The sequence below is a fragment of the Chrysemys picta genome, chromosome 1, assembly GCF_011386835.1.
Source record: "Chrysemys picta bellii isolate R12L10 chromosome 1, ASM1138683v2, whole genome shotgun sequence".
In the NCBI taxonomy this organism is placed as follows: Eukaryota; Metazoa; Chordata; order Testudines; family Emydidae; genus Chrysemys; species Chrysemys picta.
In genome coordinates, this window is record NC_088791.1 from 196,538,433 (window position 1) to 196,563,301 (window position 24,869).

Sequence of the window (24,869 nt, forward strand, 5' to 3'; positions counted from 1 at the left end):
AGAAGATAGTCTAGCATGTGCCTAATAGAAGCAACCCTTTCAGTCTGGATCAAATGGAAAATCTCTTTCATTTAGCCAAGTAAGTGCTCTTACTGGTTTTGTACTATTCAGCAGCACCTCCTGAACTTCCCTAGAGCAGGACTCCTCCGCCAATGTCAACTGGGGGCTGGTCCCATTCCCACTCTTCTTGGGATTGCTCATGAGAAGGGTCCTGAATTTGCTTGGTGCTGGGCTCAGTACCAACGCTAAGTTGTTTGCAGCATTGATACTCCTTATGGCCAGTAGATGGAGTTGGCTGAGATGGATGCAGAGATGCTCTTGATTGAGGGGGAAACCCTCAATCCTTCTCAAAGCAGGTCCTAAAGCCCTTACAGATGCTACATCTGTCACTTACGTGAGCCTTCCCCAAGCACTTAAAGCAGCTGAGGTGAGGGTCCCTAATCAGCACTGCCTTACCACAAGAGTGGCAGGGCTTGAAGCCCCGAGAGTGCAGCATAACTCCAGTACCAGGGCTGGTACCCAGATTAGGCACCAGAAACACACAAACAACAAAAAAACCTATTTTATTCTTTTTCAACTAATCTATGCTAACTACACAGATTCTAAAAATGGTACTGCGTCTATACTAAAAGAAAAGACTTGCAGAATCAATATAAGGGAGCTCTAGCAACTGTCATGGGAAGTAGGAGGGAACTAAGAGTGTGTGTGGGTGGGGTCAGGGTGGCTCGGCCCTTTATGCCTGCGTGTGGTGCACGAGTCAGCAGAAAGCGCTTGTGCCATCCCAATGGGTATCGTCAGAGAAAAAAACTCTACAACAGCTGTGCCGTGGAGCACACAAACACCTACAGTGGAATGGACATATGCAATCACTTGAGGAAGAACATCAGTTCTACAGCATGCTTTCACCAACTGTAAGCTCTACCATCCAAACCAATGATTTTACATGCATCAGTAGCCATTGGGTCTATCTTTGGCAACAACACCTATAACATTTGTTAGCATGCCGTGCTGTGCATGTGCGGCTTTCAGAAATTACACTCTCCCTGTAACATTTTAGAAAAGCTGAAAGCAATCATAACAAAGTGGTTAACCTGCTCCTACTTCATCTCTGGTTTGTAGTGTCAGACCGCAGCCACAATGTGAAGATGTTGTGTAACAAGAGTTTTCTGTATATATCCTGTTTGGCATCCTGCTGCCTCAACTTGGTTTTGATGGAGTTACCTCAGGAGAAATGCAAATATGGATAGGATGCTAGTAATGGTCCCTAAGATATGCTGACACTTCAGTGGACTGTTCAACATAGAATATATTTAAGGAGCTTCAGATGCACAGTGGTCTTCTCTGCTACTAAATGAAGTAAGGATGTGGTCTTAATTCCACCAGGGATGTGCCTGGGATGGCTATAGGAGCTGCATGTAGTGATACAACATTTTATATGCTTTCTAACCAGACTCAAGAGGACACTAACCTGTACATTACCCCTGATGTGTGCTATTTTATGGGCATTTAATCAAACCACAAAGCTGATGAGTTGTGATGCTGCTGCTGTCAACCAGATGATATTGGCTACTAGAGCAAGTTTCACCATCATGGCTGACACTCTCCCTATCTCCTGGGACCCTGGGCCTTTGTAATCCTAAACCTGAGAGGTCCTGACCAGACTGGGCTAGAGAGAGGGACCCAGATGACATCACAACCTCTACTGGCTCCAGCTGAATCCCAACCACCACCTAGGTAGATCTGAATAATTTTTTTTAAGTGTTTCCATCCCTCCTCTACAAGTTGCATATAAAATGGCTACACATTTTACAGGAAATTCTACTTTTTTGTTTGTTTGGTTTGGTTGCCACCTTTGTGCAACACTATTAAAAAGCTTCCAGGAGCAGGAGGTTTTTGAATAGATGTTTTCAGTTTCAAAGGGTTTGATAGGTCTGAGTGGTACAGTTTGCAACCCCCTAAAATGCAAATCCATGAAGTGGCATTCAGACCTTGAAACACGACAAGGATCACCTATTCAGATTCAGGGAACTAAAGAAGTGGATTGAGGAAAAAAAAGAGATCTAACATACCAGAGTCCAACATGCGTGTGCTTGCTTCATGGAACAGTTATTCGCTGTGGCACATGCACTGGTTTACAAAGCATGTGTGGTGGAGGAGATAATATGTATATATATAAGATAGATCCATTTTGGGATGTACAAAATAAAACTAAAGTGACCCCTCTTTCTTGCATTCTGTTCCAATGTATTCAAGTATCTCTTCAATAGCCATATTTTCTCATAGGCTAGTCCTCAAAAAGATTCCTGGTAGGAGCTCCTACAAAGCCGTTAGCCATTTTTCAGTTAAAAACAGAAAGGAAAAGAGGAAAAGAAACCCAATTCTCTATTTGTAATCACCTCCAATAAAGTAAACAGGAAAGCACTATATCCCAGTTCAAAAATCTAATGAAAAACAAACTGCAACAACCTTTTTAAAATATTGTGATTCAGCAGTCAGCTGCAGGAGGCTGTGAACAAGGACAATGGAAAATTGAGGCAAAACATTGTGTCTGACACTGTTTGGCTGTGGATTTTGTGTGTGTGTCCTGCTAAAACAAAGTCACTGGGAGGTGGAATTCTGTGCATGAAGCTAGATTGTGCCCAATTCCACACACACAGCGTTGTGGGAAGTCTGGTGCATCCTAATGTACACAACCTTAACGTCAGCATTTGGGGCTTTTGAAGTGTGTGGAATTAGGCAGGAAAGGGAACTCCAGGAAGAGGTATATCCCCTGGGCTGCTCAAAGAAGGCATAAGTGATGGATCAGGCAGAAAGCCCTCTCTCTCCCTTGTTCCAGGAAGCAACCGGGGTAGAAATCCTCTTTTGCTGGTCAAGATAATGGCTTGATTACAGATTACTACTGGTACAGTTTTAGCTTGACTGCATGAGGGAGTAGGGCAATATTTCAGGGCTGAATGGGAAGGATGGAAATCAACTTTTACTGTTAAGACCAAATAGCTGGGATAACCAGACAGACCATTGTGCTGGACTTATATTTCCTCATCTGGCTGGAAAAATTAGGGTGAGTGTTTCAACCACATGGGACATAGTACAAATAGCAGGACTTGAATAGTGAAATACTCCTGGATTGTATAATGAAATAATATTTAGCATTTACATACTGATTTATATTTTCAAAGGGGCTGACCAACCATTAGATAACATTCACAGAAGAAAGGGGAACAGTAGGTTTGATCCTTTTGCAAGTCTTTGTGACCTAAGATCTCAGTCACAGTTGACAAGCTGCAAGAAGTGGAGATTTGTGGATTTAATCACCAGATTTCCCTCATAAAGGATTAATCCCAGGGAAGGAGAATGAGTCCTTCAGTTATTTGCTTGTGACAGTTGCTATACCCAGAATGATCTGCAGGGCTATGACCACACCTGTTTGATAGTGAAAACAGGTAATTGCTACAATGCCATAATTAGAGCGTCTGTTTTCAAGTTTATTAATTTCATTTTTCAGAATTTATTTTTAGCAATTTTTGAGTTTTATGTGGATGTCCAAAAATCAAGGGCAGGTGGGCTTTCTTTTTGTATATACTGTAATGAGTAATCTCTTTGTAATATTCTCTAGCATGCTGTAATGTAGTACTGTTTCAGACAGCACTACGTTAAAGCACACCAGTGAATCTTTAGTGAGCACCTGCTAGGTCTATACTGACTAATTAATGCACACCACATTAATGCATTTTAGAAATCACACCCCTGTATCTGCATTACTGCTCCATGTAGACAAACCCTTAGATATAAGTAACGATGTCTAGTGTTTACTGGATAAACACCAAATTTCTTTCTTTTTTTTAATGAGAGATATACGGGTGTTTTATCAGTGTTTATAAATTAAAACCGGGGAAAAAAACACCCAGAAACCGTAGTTATAACCCATGCCATATGCATCAAAAAGGAAGGATAGCCTCTTGGGGGGCTGGGAGGGGGAGAGGCTGTGCACTTATAGTCTGGGGCACAAAAGCAGATGATTTTGCAGATGTGTAATGATTTTTGGATACAGAAACAGACATGTACAAAGACATTCACACACACAAACACACACACACCCATTAACCATCAGAGGAGGGAGGTTTTGGAACAGCCTTCCAGTAGCAGTACTGGGGGCAAGAAACCTAACTGGTTTTAAGATGGAACTTGTTACATTTATGAATGGGATTACATGGCAGGGTTGTCTGCAATAGCAGGGGACTGGATTCAGTGACCCAGAAGATCTCTTCAAGGCCTCTGTTTGTAAGTGGGGGTTCTAATCCTATGCTGTGGCACTAAATCCCAGTCCTAGCAACCATTGCCTCCTCTCGTCACTCTCAGCTCCCTCCCGGTTCCCTGTATTAAGACTGGGAACAGAGGGTAGGATACAGGGGACATGGAGGAGGGCAGTATTGACAACCCCTAGTGTTCCAAAATCACTAGACATACAACAATTGTGATGCTGGCTTTAAAATAATGAGATTGTAAAAGAAAAATAAAACACTGCTCTATGATCTGCCTTCTCATTTGTAAGCCTGCAGGGTGAAGACACCTGGATGCAATTTAAATATGATCACTGACTCCTGCTTTCTAACCTGACTGCTGACACTAACACCCTTGGTTAAGTCACTTTCCCTTTTTTCTTCAATTATTTTCCCTTTGGAAAACTTAGGATAGTAATGCATACCTATTTAGGTAATGGAAGTGACAAGTTAATGTTTGTAAAGCACTGTAGACCTACTAAAATTCACCAAAATACACACTAAAGCCTAGCTTATATATTCCCCCCCCCCCCCCATGTTATTTGCAGAAGCATTTTTTATGCAGCTTGCATGTCCAATTTTGAAAATAGCTTCTTTTTTGGACATGCAAATTTGTTTGCATAATTCAACCAAATCCCTGGACAAATTTTACTGCCCAACCTCTTTTTCAAATTTTAGGGCCATGTGTATTTAATTACCAAGATACAGGAAGGTGGAGTTTCATTTTTAACTCTCTGTTTCCTAGCTTTATCTGCTTTTTACTCTTTGTGCACACTAATTAGGCAGACTAATACTTCAGCGATAGTTTGAAATGATGGCACTGAGTGTTGCAGTCACAGGCCCAGTGGCTAAAATAGGGTGACCAGACAGCAAATGTGAAAAATTGGGATGGGGGTGGGGGTAACAGGCGCCTATATAAGAAAAAAACCCCAAAATCGGGACTGTCCCTATAAAATCGGGACATCTGGTCATCCTAGGCTAAAATAAAATTGTTAAATCATGAATATTGCAGAATGGGAGCCATCTCAATCAATATTTACTAGAAAGTAGAATAATAATAGCAAGTGAATCTTTCAAACTACAAGAGGAAAAGACCACGTGCCTCTAAATGTATATTACTCATGAAAGGGACATTTGAGAGAAAAAAAAGTTCAGATCTTACTGTAGAAAGCAACATAATTTTGTGGATTAAGAGCCAGGAATTCCTGCGTTTTTATCCCAGTTCTGAGAATGAATTGCTGTGTAGCCTTGGACCTGTAGCTTCTATATTTTGAGGGAATCGTTTACATTATAGCATTCTGGACAGTATTTTCCACATAGGATATAACAGAAAATAAATAATCGAATGAAAAAAAATAGAAAAAGCAACTTAAATTTATAATGTTTCACTTCTACAGGAAAAGTACTGTAGATTCTTACCTACTTACATGTGTATTTAGTTTGCTAGACAAGTGATTATTAGTACCAGTAGTTCCTGCCTTATCAGTTCAGTATGCTAGAGAGAGAAATATGTAGTATGTAGTTTAAGAAATTCCAGAGTACCTGATACAAAAAGTCTTGCGCTGTTGCTTTGTCTTGTTTCTCCAGTGTATCTGTGCCGTGTGATACATCGGTAGTTATACAATCCATCTTCATTCTGTACATCTACAATATACAAGGCTCCCGTGGATGTGATGAGAAATCTAGATCCTGAAAGACACAAGAGTTTACAGTGTTCAAAACACCTGAAGATTTTTATTATTGTTTTGTCTTCTGAGGTAAAAAATTGAAATTTTCCTCATAAGAGTCTAGAGATAATGTGTTGCCAATCTTATATTTTACAAAGTGTCCATTTATAAACGCCAATCTTGAAATTAATTCAGGTGGATTTCTTATAAAAGTACAAGAATGCATATGAAAAATATGACATACGAATATAAAAGAAAGATATCATTAATTCATAATCATTACAACACCAAATACCAGAGAGGTGTTTTAAATAAAATATAGGAGGGAATTGGCTAATATAGAATTTGAGCCAACTACTTTAAATGTCAAAGAGTATTATTTTATGCTAGTAATTTACCTGGGGAATGATATACATTACAATAATTATTTGGAAGGATATGCATAATAAAACAATATTAAACCAAATGGTCTCATTGTTCAGAAGCAACAGAAAACAAACAGAACATTTTCAAATAAGATTGTGAGGAAAAGGGAGACTAATGAGTTTAGAGAGAAACTTGCAAAAATAGAAAGATTTTACACCAAGATCTGGAAACATCTCCAGCGGGGAAGACATATCTGGAAAGAGACTGGGACCCTGCCCTGAGAAGGCCCTGCCACTCATCTCTTTAAAGTGTGACCTCAGAATAGAAAACAAATAGAGCAAAGCTAACCTGAGATGACTTGAAGGGATATTGCAATGGGAGACTTCTCGGCTTTAAGCCTAGATTATGAGCTCAGACAAACTAGATCAAGAAAAGGGAAATGCTTTCAAGTTCAAATAAGCAAAGATTTCAAAAAACAGAGCAATATTCTTAAAATTTTAGAAGCAAAGTCTAATTTCAAGAAGAAAGTAATCCCAGCAGAGGTTGCTCTTTAAAAAGGGACAGGACGAATTGTCCTACTCCATCATTTGACCCACAGTACTTTAACATTGTAGAAATGTGGTGGAAAGTCTTCTCCAATTAATTTTTAAAATATTATATTATAAACAGCCACTTGCATTTGGTATGTGTTTATGGAGGGGATGGTATGCTAAGGTTGCCTATAATGGTATATGGCCCCATCCGCAACTGCTACTAGCAAACGTCTCCGACGGCCAGAGATGGGATACTAGATGCGGAGGGCTCTGAGCTACTATGGAAAATTATTTCCCAGATGTCTGGTAGGTCTTGCCCACATGCTCAGGGATGGGAAGGAATTTCCCCCCAGGTCAGATTGGTAGAGACCCTGGATTTTTTTTTGCCTTCCTCTGTTATATGGGGCATAGGTCACTTGCTGATTTGAAGTAGAGTAAATGGTGGATTCTCTGTAAATTGAAGTCTCTAAATCAAGATTTGAGGACTTCAGTAACTCAGCCAGAGGTTATGGGCCTACTACAGGAGTCAGTGGGTTAGATTCTGTGGCCTGCAACGTGCAGGAGGTCAGATTAGATGATCATGATGGTCCCTTCTGGCCTTAAAGTCTAAGAGTCTACATATAATATATGAATATATGTATTTACGTTTCTTTTTAATACATTCTTCTTTAACCTAGAACATGAAAAAGCTACTGTGTATACAAGTTTTTATAATTTTTGTTTATGTATTTATTTATTTATTTGGTGTGCTAACAGAACCAAGCAGGCAGCCAATAAAGGGAACACAGAATAATGAACAAGCTCTGTTCTCCATGTTGTGTTGGTCTAATTGATAATGCTAACAGCAATGACTGGAAATAAATAAGGTGAAGCAATGTTGTCCAGTGCATTATAAGAATCATGGATGATAAAGTGCTAGTTGTATTGATGAGGGGAACACTGTCAAATAAAAATGAACAACATTTGAAAGGAAAGTTGCTCTTGTCAGTAAGGAGACTGGAGATCTCGCTTCAATTTCCAACTCTATCACAGATTTCCCGCATGAGCATGGACAAATCAATTAATCAATCTGTGCCTCAATTCCCCATCCACAAACTGGTGGTAATACTCTCTTTCTTCCACTTTTTATCTACCTTGCCTATTTAGATCTTTTGTGGACAGGGACTATATCTTACTTTGCAGATGTACAGTGCCTAGCACAAGGGAACCCTGATCTCATTTGGTGCCTCCAGACATTGCTGGAATATCAATCAATCAATAAACAAACAAATCAATCAATCAGTCTTTCAGGGAAAGAATAGGTTTTACCAAGTTTTTCCATTTGAATAAATGGGAATTAAGAGAGACAGGATAAAAAGAAAATATAAAATTGTTTTTGTGGTATCATCTATCATTTTATAGCTAGCATTGTAATTTGAATGCAGTACAAGCTTTTGCACTCATGAGAACACCCCCCCAACTCCCTCTGAAGACCCATCTGGAATTTTAGCCCTACATATGACTGCATTTAATAAAAGTAAGAGATCAACAGTATATAGCAATTCTAAGTGCACTATTGTTCTCCTGGTGTTTGATAACTCTTACAACGGGAAGATTAGTACATGCATATTGCAAAATATATCCTACTTTCTGAATTATGGTGGAAAATATACAGGGATGACAACAGTTATAAACCAATATTCAATAAAATGGATCTGAGAAACACTTCCTTTTAACCAAACACGGGTTTACATACAGATTTGTCTGTGATTAACAATATGAAGGGCATTTAGACACAAATGGGTCAAGGTATAAGCACTTCTAAGAATCAGTGAATCAAAATAAAATGGTATTTGTGGGGAGGACAATTACTCGAGCCATCCCATTTAAGCAGTGATCTAAAAGAATTTTTAAAATAATTTGTAGAAATTCATTTAAAACCACAGCACAGACTAACCTTTGGAACAAGGCACAGTGTGCTAAAACAACTGTAGACAACCTTTCTTTCTCATGTTAGGTACTGAATGCTAAAATGACCTCAGATATGACACTGGCGTGGCCTGATCTTGCTTCCTTTCAAGTCTATGCAATATTTGCCAATTATTTCAGTGGAAGCAGGGTTAGGCTGAACTTTGAATCTATTATTTTTCCTCATTTTTGCAAAAGACATTAAACTATTATTCTGAGCTGCTGTTGAAAACTCCTGTCGAAACATAAATATACAAGATATTAAGCTCCTGCTCACTTTGGATCAAATGCAGAGCTCAGTGCCCCACTTGAGCAGATGTGGTAGACATGGGACAGATGTCATAGGGAAAGCGAGGGGAAAAGGCTTTTCGGCCATAGTATATCTGTGGAGGCACTCTGGGAGTATATTCAAACCTAAAACATGAACTGTTTACCCTGAGATGTTGCTTTTTTTTTTTTTGGACTATCCAAGGACCATTGTCTTGAAAATGTTAATTACTGAAATGCACAGGCTTTGTGTTTCAGTGCAGATTACCTTGAAACAAAACAGGCTTCTTAGCATAGTGGAAGGCAGATACCACCTCCTGGGAAATAGTATTTCAGAGCAGTACAATTATGACTAAAATATACAATGTAAAGTTTACAAGGAAAAAAATCAGCATTTGTATTTTAAAATATTGGAATATCTTTAATTACAATGTTTGGAGAATATGGTATAGCCGATCTAACAATGAATAACTAACTCAATAAGAATGGTCAGCACCATTCTTTTTACATAAGAGGCTACCAGTGTGACTACGAGCTCTTTCCAGGAGTAATGTTTAGCCAAACAAGGATTCTTTGGCTCTGCAGGTTACTCTTCATACAGCAGATGAACAATTTTACTGACAAACCTTGCAACGGGTGAAAACACAGAAATTAGAGATTGAAAGTATCTCTTAGATCATCTAGGGCTTCACTAGCTGGTATATGCTTGCTCTCTACATTACATTTTCTAATTATGTGTACAGTCTACTTTTAAATGGCTCCAGTGATGGGGCTTCTACCACTCCTTTGGAAGGCTGTTCCATGGTGTTTCACTGGTATTCAGTGAAAAATTTATGTTGCTGAGTTTCACCATATTACTCTTCATTATACCCCCTTGCACCATGCTAAGTAACCCTCCTTTTTCCATGGCATTTACAACCTATACACACTCAGAGACAACTATGCAATCCACTCTCCCCTGCCCCTTACTCATCATTTGGCAATCTAACTTCTGTGCAGCATTTTCATACCTTTTACTTTGTAAAGATTCCAACATCTGTGCTAAAAAGGACACTTGCCATGTCATGCCAAAAACCCAGCCCACAGTCCAGATCCAGAACTTCTGAGGTCTCTGACCAACATGTCTATAGAATCTAGACTTTTTTAAAAAAAAGTTTATATTCCTTGTTTGCAAAGAAACCCTCATGATGTGAACCATGTAACCAATGCAAGGATATTTTCCTCTGACAGCAGGCAGCCTGACATGATCACTTCAAGAGATGTGAGCTGTCCTCATTAATCTCAGTTGGGGCTAACTCTTAAGCCTAATGATCACAGTTGAAAAGAATGAATTTTAAGTAATTTAAGTGTACAGTTATGGACTTAATTATCTCATTTACCTAACCATGTATGAGAATAATGTAATTGCATGTGCAAATGGCCAAACAAACGTCCTAAAAGTGCCCTGCATCAGTATCTCCTGTATTTCTTCTTCTTAGCATATGCACAACGTACCTCAGGTGGCATGTGACCAGGATTCATCACCAAATTTGGTCAGCTGGTTGGATCATTAGCTTCCCAGACTTGGGCTGGGTACTGACAAGGAGTGCATTGTGAATGCTGATCCATGTCCCCCTCTCCAGTACTGACTGATTCTGATTGCAATAGTATCTTTACTAAGTAAAGCCCCAGTCCTACAAAGATTTAAGCCACTGGGGGATTACTCATGCATAAAGTTACACACATGCCAAAGTCTTTGCATATAGTTGGGTTTAAAAGTTGAATTCCCACAGCATCTCCCACCTAATGCATATTATTCCTACCAATATAGGAAAAGGAATCTTATGTTGAGTCCTATGTAGATTGCCTATTGTTGTTCTAAGGGACATACGGTATATGCACGGATATGTAAGCCACTCCCAGACCCCACAATGCCACTTTGCACCTCTGCATGTTGTTGGTTGAGCCTTCTTTCCTCTACTCCAGCCTACAAAAGTTCTCACATGCGCCTATGTACACATGCCAGTCAAATCTGGTCTTATTTTTTGAAAAGCCTGTCTGAAAGCTAGAGAAACATTACATAATGTCTCTGCACAGCTAAGAATTTGTAAATGATCATTATCTGAGTAATGTATTAAACACAATTATTTTGAAATATAGAGTTATTGATGTACATGTAATCTTCTTCTAGTCTTAGCCCCACGTATATGGGCTGCCTCTTTGAATGTACACATAATATTAACACTATTTAAATGATCTCACGATCGGATATAAGAAAGGGAGTTGTTAAGTAAAACCTTTACTTACTACAATATTCAGGAATTTTTGCCTGACCCTCTTTAAACATGGCTAAAAATAAAGAGCTATTGCCACCGGTCAGATTTATCACACAGTACACATTTCTCACCCACACCCACTGTGTGTAATTACAAGGTTAAAGCATTTCTCTTCCTCTTTTTCTTAATATAGTTTACATACTTATGTAACACTTTTATAACCAACTCCTTTAAACCATAAAAATGCTAGACATAAAAGATGACAAAAAATAAAAGGGAAAATGTATGTAATTTCTGTCACCTTCTAAACGGAAAACATTTTCATTAAAGCCGACAGGCTGTCAGCTGCAACAAAGCCTAAGTGTTGAGCATTCTGTGTACTGTACTTCAAAAGTGTTTAGAAACGCACCAGGATGGGGAACGACATGCATTTATTACATTGTTGATCTTGGGGAGTGTTCTGTTCTCCAGGCATATTTAATTTAATCACTCTCGGTTTTGCTCTAGCAAAATCAATTTTTTTTTATTTACCTACTTAATATGCTAAACAAGAATGTTTGTAAAGATGCATCCTTTCAGAGAAATTTAAGCTTTTTGTTTGTTTGCTGTTAGCAGGCTTCAAGGGAGGGAGGGAGGCAGAGAAATCACCTTCACCCCAATTAATAAAAGAACACTGTCAAAATATATTTCATAATTTACATTTATTTTTCCTTGCTATTGAATGTAATAATCCCTTGGAAACTTGATAATTATAATAATTTTAGAGACTGATTTTCAGGGATGCTGAGTGCTTGCAGCTCCTATTAACTTCAATTGCAGTTTTCAGTGCTCAGCACCTCTGAAAATCAGGCCCATCATTTGCATATAGTGTTTTTCATTCAAGGACCTCAAAGCATATTACAAACACTGATTACTCTTCAGAACACAATTGTGAGGTAGGCAAGTGTTATTACTAATATTATCATTATAACTGTATTACAGATGGGCAACCAAGTCACACAGATTAACCAGGGACTTGCCAAATATCACAAGGGTCAGTGGAAAAGATGGGAACAGAACCCGGAGTCCTGGCCCCCAGTCTTCACCTGTCTCCACTGTACAACTTCACTTCAGTATGAGGATGAATAGTTTGTGGATTCATAGATTTTAAGGCCTGAAGGAAACCATTATAATCTTCCGCTCACACAGTTCCTATATGAAGTCCATATCTTGAAGTTGAGCTAGAGCATATTTTTGTAGAAAGACATAAATGTTGATTATAGACTTCCATGGAGAAACCACTACAACCACAAGGTAAATTATTCCAATGACTAATTGCCATCACTGTTGAAAGTTTGTACATTATATCTGGTCTGAATTAGCCTAACTTCAGCTCCCAGCTATTTGATATTGTTATGCATTGTCTGTTAGATTAAAGAGCTCCTCTATTATTAGAAATATTCTCCTCGCGTAAGTACTTACAGACCATAGTCAAGTTACCTCTTAACCTTCTCTTTGATAAGCTAAATAGATTGACCTTCCTAAACCTTTGATTGTAAAGTGGATCTTTCAGACCTTGAATCATTTTTGCAGCTCTTTTCTGAACCCTTCCCAGTTTTTTAACAGCCTTTTTAAGTTCACACCCCTGAACTGGACACGATATTTCAGCAATGGTCTCAGAAATGCTGTATGCAGAGATAATACCCTCTCCATACTCCTACTTGATATTCCCCTGGTTATGCATCCAAAAAACATGTTAGTCTTTTTAGCCACAGTAACTAATGTTGATTATTCACCATAACCTCTGATGTCCTTTTCACAGTGCTTTCCAGAATACAGTTTCCCCCATCCTGCATGGGCCTTTGGCATTGGTGGCACCCAACACTCTCCGGTTCTCTTTCTGTGGCACACAATATTTAAGTCTTCTGAGGACTGAAATGCTTTAGTCCAACTAAAGTCATAGGGCTCAGTATAGGGGTATATGGGGAAATTTAATGGCTTGTAATATACAGAAGATCAGACTAGATGATCTAATGATCCCTTCTGGCCTTAAACTCTATGAAAGTATGACCTATATTCTTTGTTCTTAGACCTTGCATCTAGCTGTATTAAAACATGTGCTATTCAAATGAGATCAGTTTATCAAGTGATCCAGATCACGCTGTACAATTGACCTAATCCTTATCATTATTTACAACTGCACCAATTTCCGTGCCATCTGCAAACTTTACCAGCAACCATTTTAGTTTCCTTAATCAAATTACTTTCCATCAATTGTGAATAACATTCAAATTGTATTTATATAGGATTCATTACTGAAGCATTTAATCTGAGGAAACAAATAAAAAATTAATAATCTTGAAAAGAAATAGATGGAGAGAAAGTAGGTCAAATTGGAGCCTGCCAACCTGAACTGTCTCCCTTTAAACCTCCTGGATGGCATCTAAAGAAGTGCATTTCTTATTTTACTAACTGCTGCCTCCTGCCCTAAATAACCCAGTGACTTCATTAAAGTTTAGCTGCATTGGCAAATATTGTATTAATTTCTCTAAGTGATGAGAGGCCACATTAACAACATGAAATTGCTCTTATGTAAGGTTTTATGCCATCCATTAGATTGGATAATATCAAAGAGTAAAATAAAATTTTACAGGTCTTAGTAATAAAGTTAAGATAACTCCGTTTGGGTTTCCAATATGAAATTTTTCTCATGTATAATTCATAAAAGTATTTGAATGCTTTCTTGTGGAATTAGTGTATGAAAATGAGCAAATTTTAAGACTCTAACATTAATTATTCTTTTAGCTTGTTTTCAAGGGTTTTTTTTTAACGTTATTTATTTCCCCCTTTCTGGCAGCCACAGTGTTAGTCTTTGAATAAGGGGTAATGTTATTCTCAAGATGGGGTAATAAAAAATATTTAATTTTCACTTTGTGGGAAACATATCATGATTTTGTATTATTGCAGCCTAAATTGGGTTGACAGAAATTAAAAGAACAGATGGTTCCTTTAATCAGATGCTAAATGATAATATAGCACAACTAAACTTTTATCAATTGTACCCATCGCTTCCAACTGAGAAAACTGTTTTTCTAGCAACGATCTAGAATGGTTACCCTGAACATTTCTCAAAAGAGCCATTCTAGAGAATAACCTTTCTCAGCATTTTATAGCATTGCTACAACATGATTCTCTAAACAACAAAACAATCTGCGTGAACCAGATTGAGTTAAAAAAAGAGTAGTGGTACTCTTCTAAGATCCACGCACAAAATATGTTCTATCCATGTGAGTCATCAAAATGGGATGCCACTCACAGTAGGTTGCGCTGATGTCCAAAATAAGAGTATGCAACCCTCTGAGCTCCACTGGCTCCCCTTCAGGGGGCCTGATTATACCCATGGGCCCTGCTGGGCCTCTTAGGCTGGCATAACTCCTTCTTGCTTGGGGGGAAAAATAAGTTGTGATATCTCTCAAATGTTATACACTTTTGGCACTGAAATGAGATGTTATTCAATAAATTTTGCAGCTCTATGATCCCCCACCTCTTTTCTGACATGAGAAATAAAACAAGTAATAATTTAAAACATTTAAATCAGGACCACTGGGCATCTGAGTTAACACTTTATTGAGATGAATGGGGCAGTTCACACCTCTCAGAGCTATTGTTCCAGTTCTCTGCAGACTCTCACAGACACTTCTGCACCAGTTATACCCTAACTTGGTCTACATTACCAACTTGTATCAGTAAAACTACGTCTCTCAACGGATTGGAAAATCTATCCCCCTGAGTGATGTAGTTATACTGACCTAATTCCTGGTGCAGACAGCACTATATCAATGGGAGGCCTTCTCCTCTTGACATCGCTACTGCCTCTTGAGGAGGTGGAGTGCCTATGCTGACGGGAGAAGCTGTACCATCAGCGTAGGTAACATCTTCACTCAGGGTTACAGAAACACAACTGTGCCACTGCAGCGCTTTAACTGCAGACAAGCTCTCAGTTCATACTTTTGAGGTTTTCTTCAGAATGATAACAACTAGAGAGTTAGGTATGGTGTTTTTCGCTCTCTCCCCTCAAAATGAAAGTTGAGACTTTGTAAAACAAGATACAGGTAGTAGCTTCACAGAGCTGGCAATACAGCATATAGGCTCATACTGGCTGTTTTGAGCCTTTATGTGAACTCAGTGAGATTACTTTCATGAGTAAAATTAAGAACACGTGTAAACGTTTGCAGACTTGAGGCTCAGGATGGTTTCAGTTGTAGTCTGGAAAGGGCCTAAATTCTTGTTTTCATTGGTGGATAGTTCATTGGTTTGAGCTATCAAATTTACACACAAGCACAGAAGTTTCTTAATCTTTCATAATTTTCAAAGAAACAGATAGGTTTCCATTGAAATAGCTTTCTAACCCAGAAATGATTCTGCTAACTAATAATTCTGCTAAGGGACATAGTGGATTCTCCATCATCTACAATCTTTAAATCAAGCCCGGATTGCTTTCCAAAAGATATGCTATAGGTTAATCAGAGGTCAAAAGCTAGATACAGAAATTATTTGGCGAAGTTCTTTAGCCTATGTCAGGCAGAAGATCAGAGTAGATGATGATAGTGCCTTCTGGCCTTAAGAGCTATGAAATTCTGAATCCAAGAGTTTTCCAAGCTCAAGCTCAAGAGTTTCAGATAAACATCCAGAGTTTTGCATGTTTATCTATCCTAGATCCAAACTTTAGACTTTTTCAGGTTTGCTCATCACTACCATCAACTTTGCTTGCAGAAGTGCTGACATATGACTTCCCTTTTTGAGCTTCCGGTGAAAGAAACCAGAATTTGCAAACTGAATAATTAATTTCCTGATTAGCACAATTATTAGCCATATTTGGCTGAGCAGCTGTCAGAGTTTTGAGACACCACTGAGTAAGCAAGCATTCTCCCTCCTCCAATCCTTCACGAAGGGGACAGGGAAAAAAGACCACCCTTCTCCCGTTTCAGTTCTCATGGGGAAAATAAAGCCCTCAGGTGCAGTTCCCCAGGTTCCCAAGAGAATACTGCCCTCACCCCATCCTTGAAATATCTCATGGGCAGAAGCCACTATAGTTATATGCAAACCAGGCAGATGCTTGGGGGGCAGGGGCAGCCAGACGAAACCTGAGTGGTGCTGCGACCCTGTGGCATAAGGTTTCAATGCCACCCACTCAAATTTGGCCTGGCCACCCTTCCGTTATGGCAAAATCTGTGACATTACTAAGCTACAATAACAATCTGCTTTTACATTTAAAAAAATCTTTCCCTGCTCCTAGGACTATGAGGTAACTACAAAAATGTTCAAAAATATGCAAACACCAAGTTCATCTTTATAAACTGACATGATACAAAGGACTAAGCAGTGACTAGCCCCTAGGTTTCGAAGCCATGTTGCATTTAGATCCACAGGAAGTGGTCTGAATCTGATGACACAAATCCAAACACCCCTAAAATGTATGGGAGTTTGAATTCATACTTTTGGTTGATATGGGCTCAACTCTATTATCATAATATACTGTCTCTCTCTAAGAGCAGAATAAGTAAGAAAAAATGAATAGATAATCTTATTGTGTATACAGTTCAATCATTTTAAAAAAGTTAAATATAATATTTAGATACTGTGATAATGGGCACCATAGAAAACTGAAAGTTACAGTATATAAATCAGAACATTTAAGGAGATGCGCCTCCTCATTTCTTTTTCCTTTCTCACCCATGTTTTAGAATTTGCAAAAAAAGAGGCATATTTGCTATCAGTTGTCAGTCCTAATTGTACTTGTATTATGTTCTGTTTGGGGCTTTAAAATTATGTGTTTGTTTTCTGTTAAGGGATTGGTAGTTCAAGGGGGAAAGGAAAATGATCAATATTAAATTGTACTTTTATGTACATTTGTCAAGATTGTGTTAATTAACAGTTATGTCAATGTTAATTATTTTTGTGCTGTTTGATCATAAAAAATGATTCAAAACATGTACATAATGCACAGTCTCTTTTCTCTAAATCTCCCTTGAGAGCATTTGGTCTGGGTAGTTGCAAATCTCTCCTGTAGTAGTTAGCTGTCAATCCTCCAGCATGTTAAGGAAAATTGTCCTAATCTTAATACTGCAGTTTTAGATGATTCAGGCCTTTATAGACGTTACTCTTGTCAGCTGCTTTCCCTCTTTCAATTGCAAAGGAAGCAGCTAAGTTTTAAATCACTAGCTAGTTTTAAGACAGCTTTTGATTAAACGGGTTTACTTGTTATGTATGGAGCTGCTTGAGGATTAAAATCAGTTCTTTCAAATTTTTGCTGGTGAATCCTTAATAAATATGTGGCCTATAGGTGACCAGTGGCACAATACAGCTAAACTTACATTTTACGCTGTGATACCAGGAAACCTAATTCATCCCCTTTTCCATCAACAGGGAAATTTAAGAACAAGCAAGACATCACCCATTATATGAAGGAAGGACTTGCATTTCTTCTGAACTGAACAATGGTTAGGTTTATGCATCAGACTTAATGGTTTGTACCTTCAAAGTCACTTTGTATGCATAGTACTTTAGGTATAAACAATATGATTAGCATAAATCATAGCCTAGGCCCTAGGGCATTACTAGTGCCAGTAGCAGCAGCCTTATTGTAACTAATTGCATATAATCAATATTATACTACATTTGATTAGAATTGCTGCAGTTTAATAGTTTCACATATTTTAAATACATTGATGTGTTACTACTTTGGATCACCTCAGAAGTAACTGCAAAGGTAATGAAGCATCTCAAACTGGAGGGAGAGTCATATCAAAAAAATTGCCCCAGTATCTCTTCCTCCCTCCCACAAAAAATCTTGTAAGACTTTCACAGTATATTCACCTATTGCATATGCTCTATTTTACAAAGCGTCACTTGACACATTCTAGTTTAGTATTTTGATCTGATGATTGACTTTATGTTAGTCAAATCTAGGAATCCCAAACAAATAATTTGGGGTTTGGGCTGGGATTATTTTCTCTCTCTCATTGATTTGGCAAGTAAACATAAGCTATCCATTGGATAAGCACTCGTTGAAGTATTCACTTGCCTGGAAACAACCAGAAACAGAGACATCAATAAGACTAAATTAAAATAATAGCTTCTGAACACCAAGGCCCAGCTCTTTAGGTCCAGGAGTGCATTGCTTAGTCTAGGACCCAAGAAGGGGGAGAACTGTAGCTCTAAGCCACCTTTCCACTTCCCTGAACAAGACAGTAGTGCAAACTTGGTGCATCTGAGGATGGTCCACCACCCACTTGTTAAAGTTTCTAACAAGCACCTTTGTGCTTTCTCCATGCTGCCCCTCACAGTTGGGCAGTACTCAGTGTAAACATCTGCAAATCTAACTCATTATACGCCTTCAAATCCCTTCATAAAACTCCCCTTTGACATGATACCTACAAAAAACTTGGCAACAGTTAGGCTGCTCTTGTGCTGAGGTCACAGCCTATCATGTTGACCAATATTGTCTCATGGTTTCCTTGTACTCTTCTGTCTGTCTCTCTCCAACTGTACCAACAAGGTAGGTGAGGTAATATCTTTTATTGGACCAGCTTCAGAAGCTGGTCCAATAAAAGATAATACCTCACTTACCTTGTCTCTCTAATATCCTGGGACGGACATGGCTACAATTACACTGTATCCATCTGTTGCCTCTTGTCATATACTTATATTGTAAGCTATTTGCAGCAGGGACAATATTTTTGTTCAGTGTTAGTACAGCGCCTTGTACAACAGGGTCCTGGCCCATGACTCGGATTTCTAGGCATTATACTAATATAAATAATAGATAATAAAAAATATGACTGTTCTTTGGAAATGTCTCCAATGCACTAACCATATACTGTCCTTCCTATACAATCAAGTGGATATTTTCTCTCCCTCCCCCCATTAAATGTCTCCCTCTCATACACTATTACAGCATATTGGTGGAATACATTTCTCTTGTCACTCATATGCACTGTCATAGTGTATTGTGGAGCATAGGACCATCTCTCACACATTTTCAGTTTTAAGGTTTTTTTTCACCTCTGCAGTGCCACTGAGTTGGTGGAAATGTCTCAATGTCTTATGCATTGCTAGTCCCATCTTTAGGATCGGAGGGTAATTTTTCTTGGCATTGAAAGATGCTGACTCTTTATCTGGTATCAACACAGAAAGATGTGTAGTTGCATTAACGGCAACCTATTTGTTGGAGAAGTGCTTTAAAGGATTAGAAGTACCAGCAGCAGGATCATTACAATGGGAGAATATGCAGAGGTGGCTGTGCTAGTCTGAATTATGAAATTAAATAATTCTTGTCTACTATGATCTAATGAGGCTGCTTCCTAGATTGAATATTTGATGTGATATTCAGCAACTAAGAATTATACAAGATGCCATACATGTATAAGTAAGGCTATAGGGGAAAAACAACTATATTACATTGTATTAATTGAAAATTCATATTTGAGTATATGATTAAAGACCGTAATGTGTCTGCACAAGGGATTAGATTTAAGGTGTGCATGCAGCTCTTTGTCATTTCCTGATTTTTTGAGAGTTTAACCTCGACACCTTAACATTTTCAAAACATAGCTAAAATCAACACTAAAATGACAAGATATGAATTGTGTTGTGATGCGGTGTTTTATATAATCTTAACATTCTGATTACTTTTTCTTGTCATGGTACGTTATTGGTTTTTAAGGCTGACATTTTAATCACATAACATTTATTCAAAGAATGTTTTAAAAAAATTGTAATTAAAATGTTTATTAAATATAGTCATTTAAAATGGGTGACATTCACCCACATGCAGAAGATCAACTGAAGGCTTATGAGCCACTCAAATCCATCTTAATTTCTAGACAGAGGGCGGAAGTGAGATTTAACCAGCACGCAAGTCAGGTCCTGATCTTTTTCCCTATGGAGGAATTTCACCAAGAAATATTGTGTCCTTCAGGACTGGCAGGATATGGAACTAAATGCATTACAGACAAAATCCTTTAGCATAAAAATCAATAATTTAAGTATTTATTTTACTTATGTATATGCGCCTTTCCAGTGCTCATCACTAGACAGCATCTGACTATCTCAGAAACACTAATGAAATAAGCCACCAAACATTTCTGTGAGGCAATATTTATTATCCCAATTTTTGTAAATCAGTCGGGAAAACAAGGCACAGAAATGTGAAGAGCTATAGAGGAAGTTTATGGCTGAATTGGGAATTGAACATAGATCTCCTGACTCCCAGTCCTGTGCTTTAAGCACAAGATAATAAATAAAATAATAAAGACAAAATAATAAAAAAACATCATTAGTACTTGCCTGGTCTGTCTGTGGTCCTGCCAACTTCTTTTTGCTCTTTTGTTTAGGTCAGTGCACAGCAAGACTGCACTTTGAACATTTAAAACACTATGTAAATACTAAATATTATTACTATTTTAATGGCCGAAGTGAACTCCCATTTGAGTGTACATTTGCCCACTTTGTATGCAGAACTCAAAATCAAATCATTTGGAAAATACAGCCCTTTGACAGACTCCATACTTTGTTTCAGATAGTCCTATTAAATATCCCTCCATCTACACAGCGTTTAGATTTTTTTAACAGTATCTAGGGATTAAAATTTAATTCATTTTACATATCAGAAAAAAAATTATTTCAACTTGTGTTACTTAGCTCTATTGCTCTTTTATGACATGTGAGTTATTTTAAGAAGCATATAATGCTCTAATACTATTTCTCATTTTTTAAACTATGTATGGAACAGCCCAGCGGTACTTTAGGCTTTACCAAAAACTTTCCCCCAAGTTTTGCAATTTTTGAGTGTCACAAAACATTTCCTCCTTTATTTACAGCCTGTTTTTCAAGAAACACACCCGTAAAAGTCTGCCTTAGTGAACAGAAGACGTGTTGCTCAACCCATACAGATCCGTGCTGGAAAGCAATTCTTTCCCTTCCCAGCTCCAGAAGCTGTTAGAGAATCTGGTGGGAGAAAACATGGCCATGTCTGCAGCCAGAGTCAATGTGGAGGCATGTCTTCATCACAGATGGCTTTGGCCTCCTGCAGATCCCTGAGGATCTAGTTTGGGGAGTGTTCCTCACCGCCATTGTAAGGGACAAAAGGATGATAGGGGAGCACCTTAGTGAAGGGTACCTTGCACAGGGGGCCTCATTCTGAGGCCCATTCTGCAGATTGGGAGGGTATGAATGAGGGCAATGTTAGGGATACGGAAAATGTACTAGGTATTTCAGTTTGTGCCATTGGTACAGTTCCACTGTTCTGACACATTACCTGCTATCTCATTGACAATATTTCTATACAAAGATTAGAAGATGAGCATTTCTTATATTTATATGACATATGGGGAGTATGCTTCAGGATGCACTTGTAGGAGATTAGCTAACATGGGTGAAATTTACCTTCATGCAGAGGACCAACATGAACCCTATGAACTAATTAAGTCTCATTTAAGTCCTCAAACCAAGGCTTAAGATGGTTTTAAATGGTGCGTAGCCCTTTTGCTAGCACTCTGCATAGACGTGAAATTCATCCTATAGGAATATTCAATTTCCTTTTGATAGAGTGGAAAAAGTTAAACATACACAAGGCCTACAGATACTCTCTTATAGGCAAATTCACGTAATATGGGGCCATGTACCCAGTGAATTTTGAAAAGAAACATGCTGCAATTTTTATGATTTGGCATGCTATGCCTTTTTTTTTTAATGGCAATTTCTTCCAGATTGCAAAGTAAAAAAAAAAAAAAAAAGAAGAATATTCCTGTTTTTCAAAATCAGACAGCATAAAATAGTAGAGGCTTTAGACTAAAATTATTTTTGCTTCCCTTTCTTGATATTAAACTTTAATTTGATAACTCTATTTTCTGCAGCCAATGGTTTAGGGACGTGAACATCCATCAATAAGTTTCATAAAAAGAAAACTAATGTGGTAAAATCTGAACAGCTGGATGACATATGGCATTTATTATATGCTAATTCTGTTAAGCAACTGCCTCATTAGAATATATTAGGGTCATAGTTATTTCTTTAGACTCTCACAGGGACTTTACCTCCCAGGAAGAGGTCAATTTCTCTTGTTAAAATTCTTTATGATGCCCTCCCAGTAGCTTGTATCATAGTACCCAGAATTAACACTGTGTACCTCTGGACACCCTATTCCCCTCCCCACCTCTAAAGAATTTAAATCAGAAACAAGATTTATAGGAACTCCATTACTGGACTTTGGTTGACTTGTGTTCTTTCTGTAGCGTAAGGATCATATTGTTCAAAATGTAATACATTGAAGAGCAGAGGAGGCAGAGGACAGGAGTAACTATAAAATACATTAAATTTTAAAAAAACTTGCTCCAAAAGTCAATATATTGTGCTTCACTTATTTTTCTTCAAGACAGCAGTAGTGGCACCAGAGTCTACTAGTTCAATAATAATGATTTAAGGCTGATCTTCAATAGTGACCCAAGAGCTGGCACATCTTCTATTCAAAATGACAAGTAAGTGCACAAAGAAGGGCTTTAATAATTAATTATAAGTGGTTGAATGGGATCTGATTGTGTGACCAACCGATTATGTTTGTTGGCTTTGACCTACTCTTTCAAAACTGGGTCTTAAAGCTGCAACTCTTTTACAATAATCTCTTATTACCTGGCTATCTTTTAGCATGTAGAATAGTCTGCCTGGGTATACCTCTGAGATGACTGTAAACAAAGGAAAGACTCTGATTTCACTTGGGGAACTGGGATTTCAGGCTGTGAAATGGAATCCTCTTTGGTTTTTGTACTCGGTACAGTATTCTCGACATTCAAAAATAACTCACATCTCATAAAAGAGCAATAGAGCTAAGTAACACAAGTTGAAATAATTTTTTTTCTGATATGTAAAATGAATTCAATTTTAATCCCTAGATACTTTATTCATTTCATATCATGGTAAACATTTGCTTTTTAATGGTACTTATACTATATGTTATATATGAAGCTATTTTTTGAAATGATTTGTAAAACTTTTGGGAGCAAGTTTTGCTTGGAATATAACCAAGGTTAAATATTAATACACTAATAAGAGTATTTATGTAAGAAAATATCCTATGCCTGCATGTCTGCACATAAATGTCTTTATGCATGTGATAAATAATATAAGGCCCCTGTGTGTGATAAATTATGTAAGTGATGTATTATACATAAATTGAGAGTTAACTCTAGGCAAAACTGTTCACACACAAGTTGGAAGGTGGGAGTCCAGCTACCTACGACACTGTATTGAAGACAGAGGGAATACACGTAAATATCAAGTCTAGAGCACCAGCTTCTGAATTAAGTGTTCATAAACAACAGCTATCAAGTCTTCATATCCGGGAAGCAGAAATGGACTAATGGGGAGAAAGTAAGACAAAAATAAAATTTTAAATTACCATTAAAAATGTTGAAAAATTGGAAAGGGCACAGTAAAGAGCTACAAGAATGATTCGAGGTCTGGAAGTCCTGCCTTACAGTGAGTTAATCAGCACAAACTATTTAGCTTTTCAAAGGAAAGATTAAGAAGTGATTTATCACACTCTACAAGCATCTTCTGATGGGGTTTACAGACCCCACACAAAGGAGCACTACAGGGCCAAGAGGGCCCTGCCCCTCAGCAGCTGGGGACTATACTCCAAATAGAGGATCTGCTTTAAAGGGGACTCTGACAGTCAAGCAGGGAGGGGGTGGGGGGGAAGGAAAGGCTGTGTGTAAAGATGAAGCCAGTTTGCAGCTTCTCGGACAGAATGATTCATGGGAGAAGAGTCTGGATTGCAGATAAGACCCAATTGGTAGGTCAAGGACCTGACCCTAGTCTGTCTCCTGCTCCCTGACAAAGGAGAAAAACTGGACATCGATAAGTGGACTGGGGAGTACCCATTTGGCTATTTGAACTGCTGAGACTGATTGTGAACTTTCTGCTGGGACAGGGGCTGGGGGCAGAGTGCTCTGATCCTATCCCAAATTGAAGAGAAAGCAAGGAGGTAGGAAGCAACCCACTCGAGGCTGGTGTATCAGGAAGAGGAGACTGAGACACTCCTTTTCCCTTTCTCTTGGGCCTGGGCCAGGACCCGGTGGAGAGGGAGGGCCTGGGTCCCACTACTTTCCCCTCCCCAGAAGAACTCAAGGGACACCGAGGAATAGTGGACTGCAGTAGCTGCTTGGCTCCCAGACTGCCCAGCAAGGGTATCACAGGGCTTTAGGGACTGTTGAGCCATGGCTTGCCCACTAGGCCTGTTGGCCTCTGAGTGAAGCCTGCCACCCACGTACATAAGGAGAAGACAAAGGCATCACAAGATCCAGTGCAGGGAATTCCCTGTGAATGGGCTGGGTGGAGGGATGGGAAGTGGAGGGCTGGGAAGGGGCATCCTAGTAGTTTCTACTGCAGTTCCTTTGGCAAATCCTCAGCAGCTGGTGCCCAGTTCTATCCTACCTCTTCAGTGACTGGCATCTGTGTACTGATGCCCCCTGTCCTCCCCAGGTGCCAGTTCCGTCCTCAACCCAGGTGGCTGGTGCA

The 24,869-nt window shown here is 38.6% G+C and overlaps 1 protein-coding gene across 6 annotated transcripts in view; it reads right to left on the bottom strand.

The window, feature by feature from the left end:
- The window catches only part of DSCAM (DS cell adhesion molecule), a 614,601-nt gene that overhangs the window by 245,282 nt on the left and 344,450 nt on the right, over window positions 1-24,869 (bottom strand). For all 6 annotated transcript variants that reach the window (XR_010594753.1, XR_010594754.1, XR_006176627.2 and 3 more), the window contains exon 4: window positions 5,823-5,969. Coding sequence is in view for 2 of the 6 variants with exons in the window: in XM_005304452.5 (XP_005304509.1) it covers window positions 5,823-5,969 (147 nt within the window). In the remaining 4 variants the exon portion in view is untranslated. The remainder of the gene's footprint in view (window positions 1-5,822; window positions 5,970-24,869) is intronic.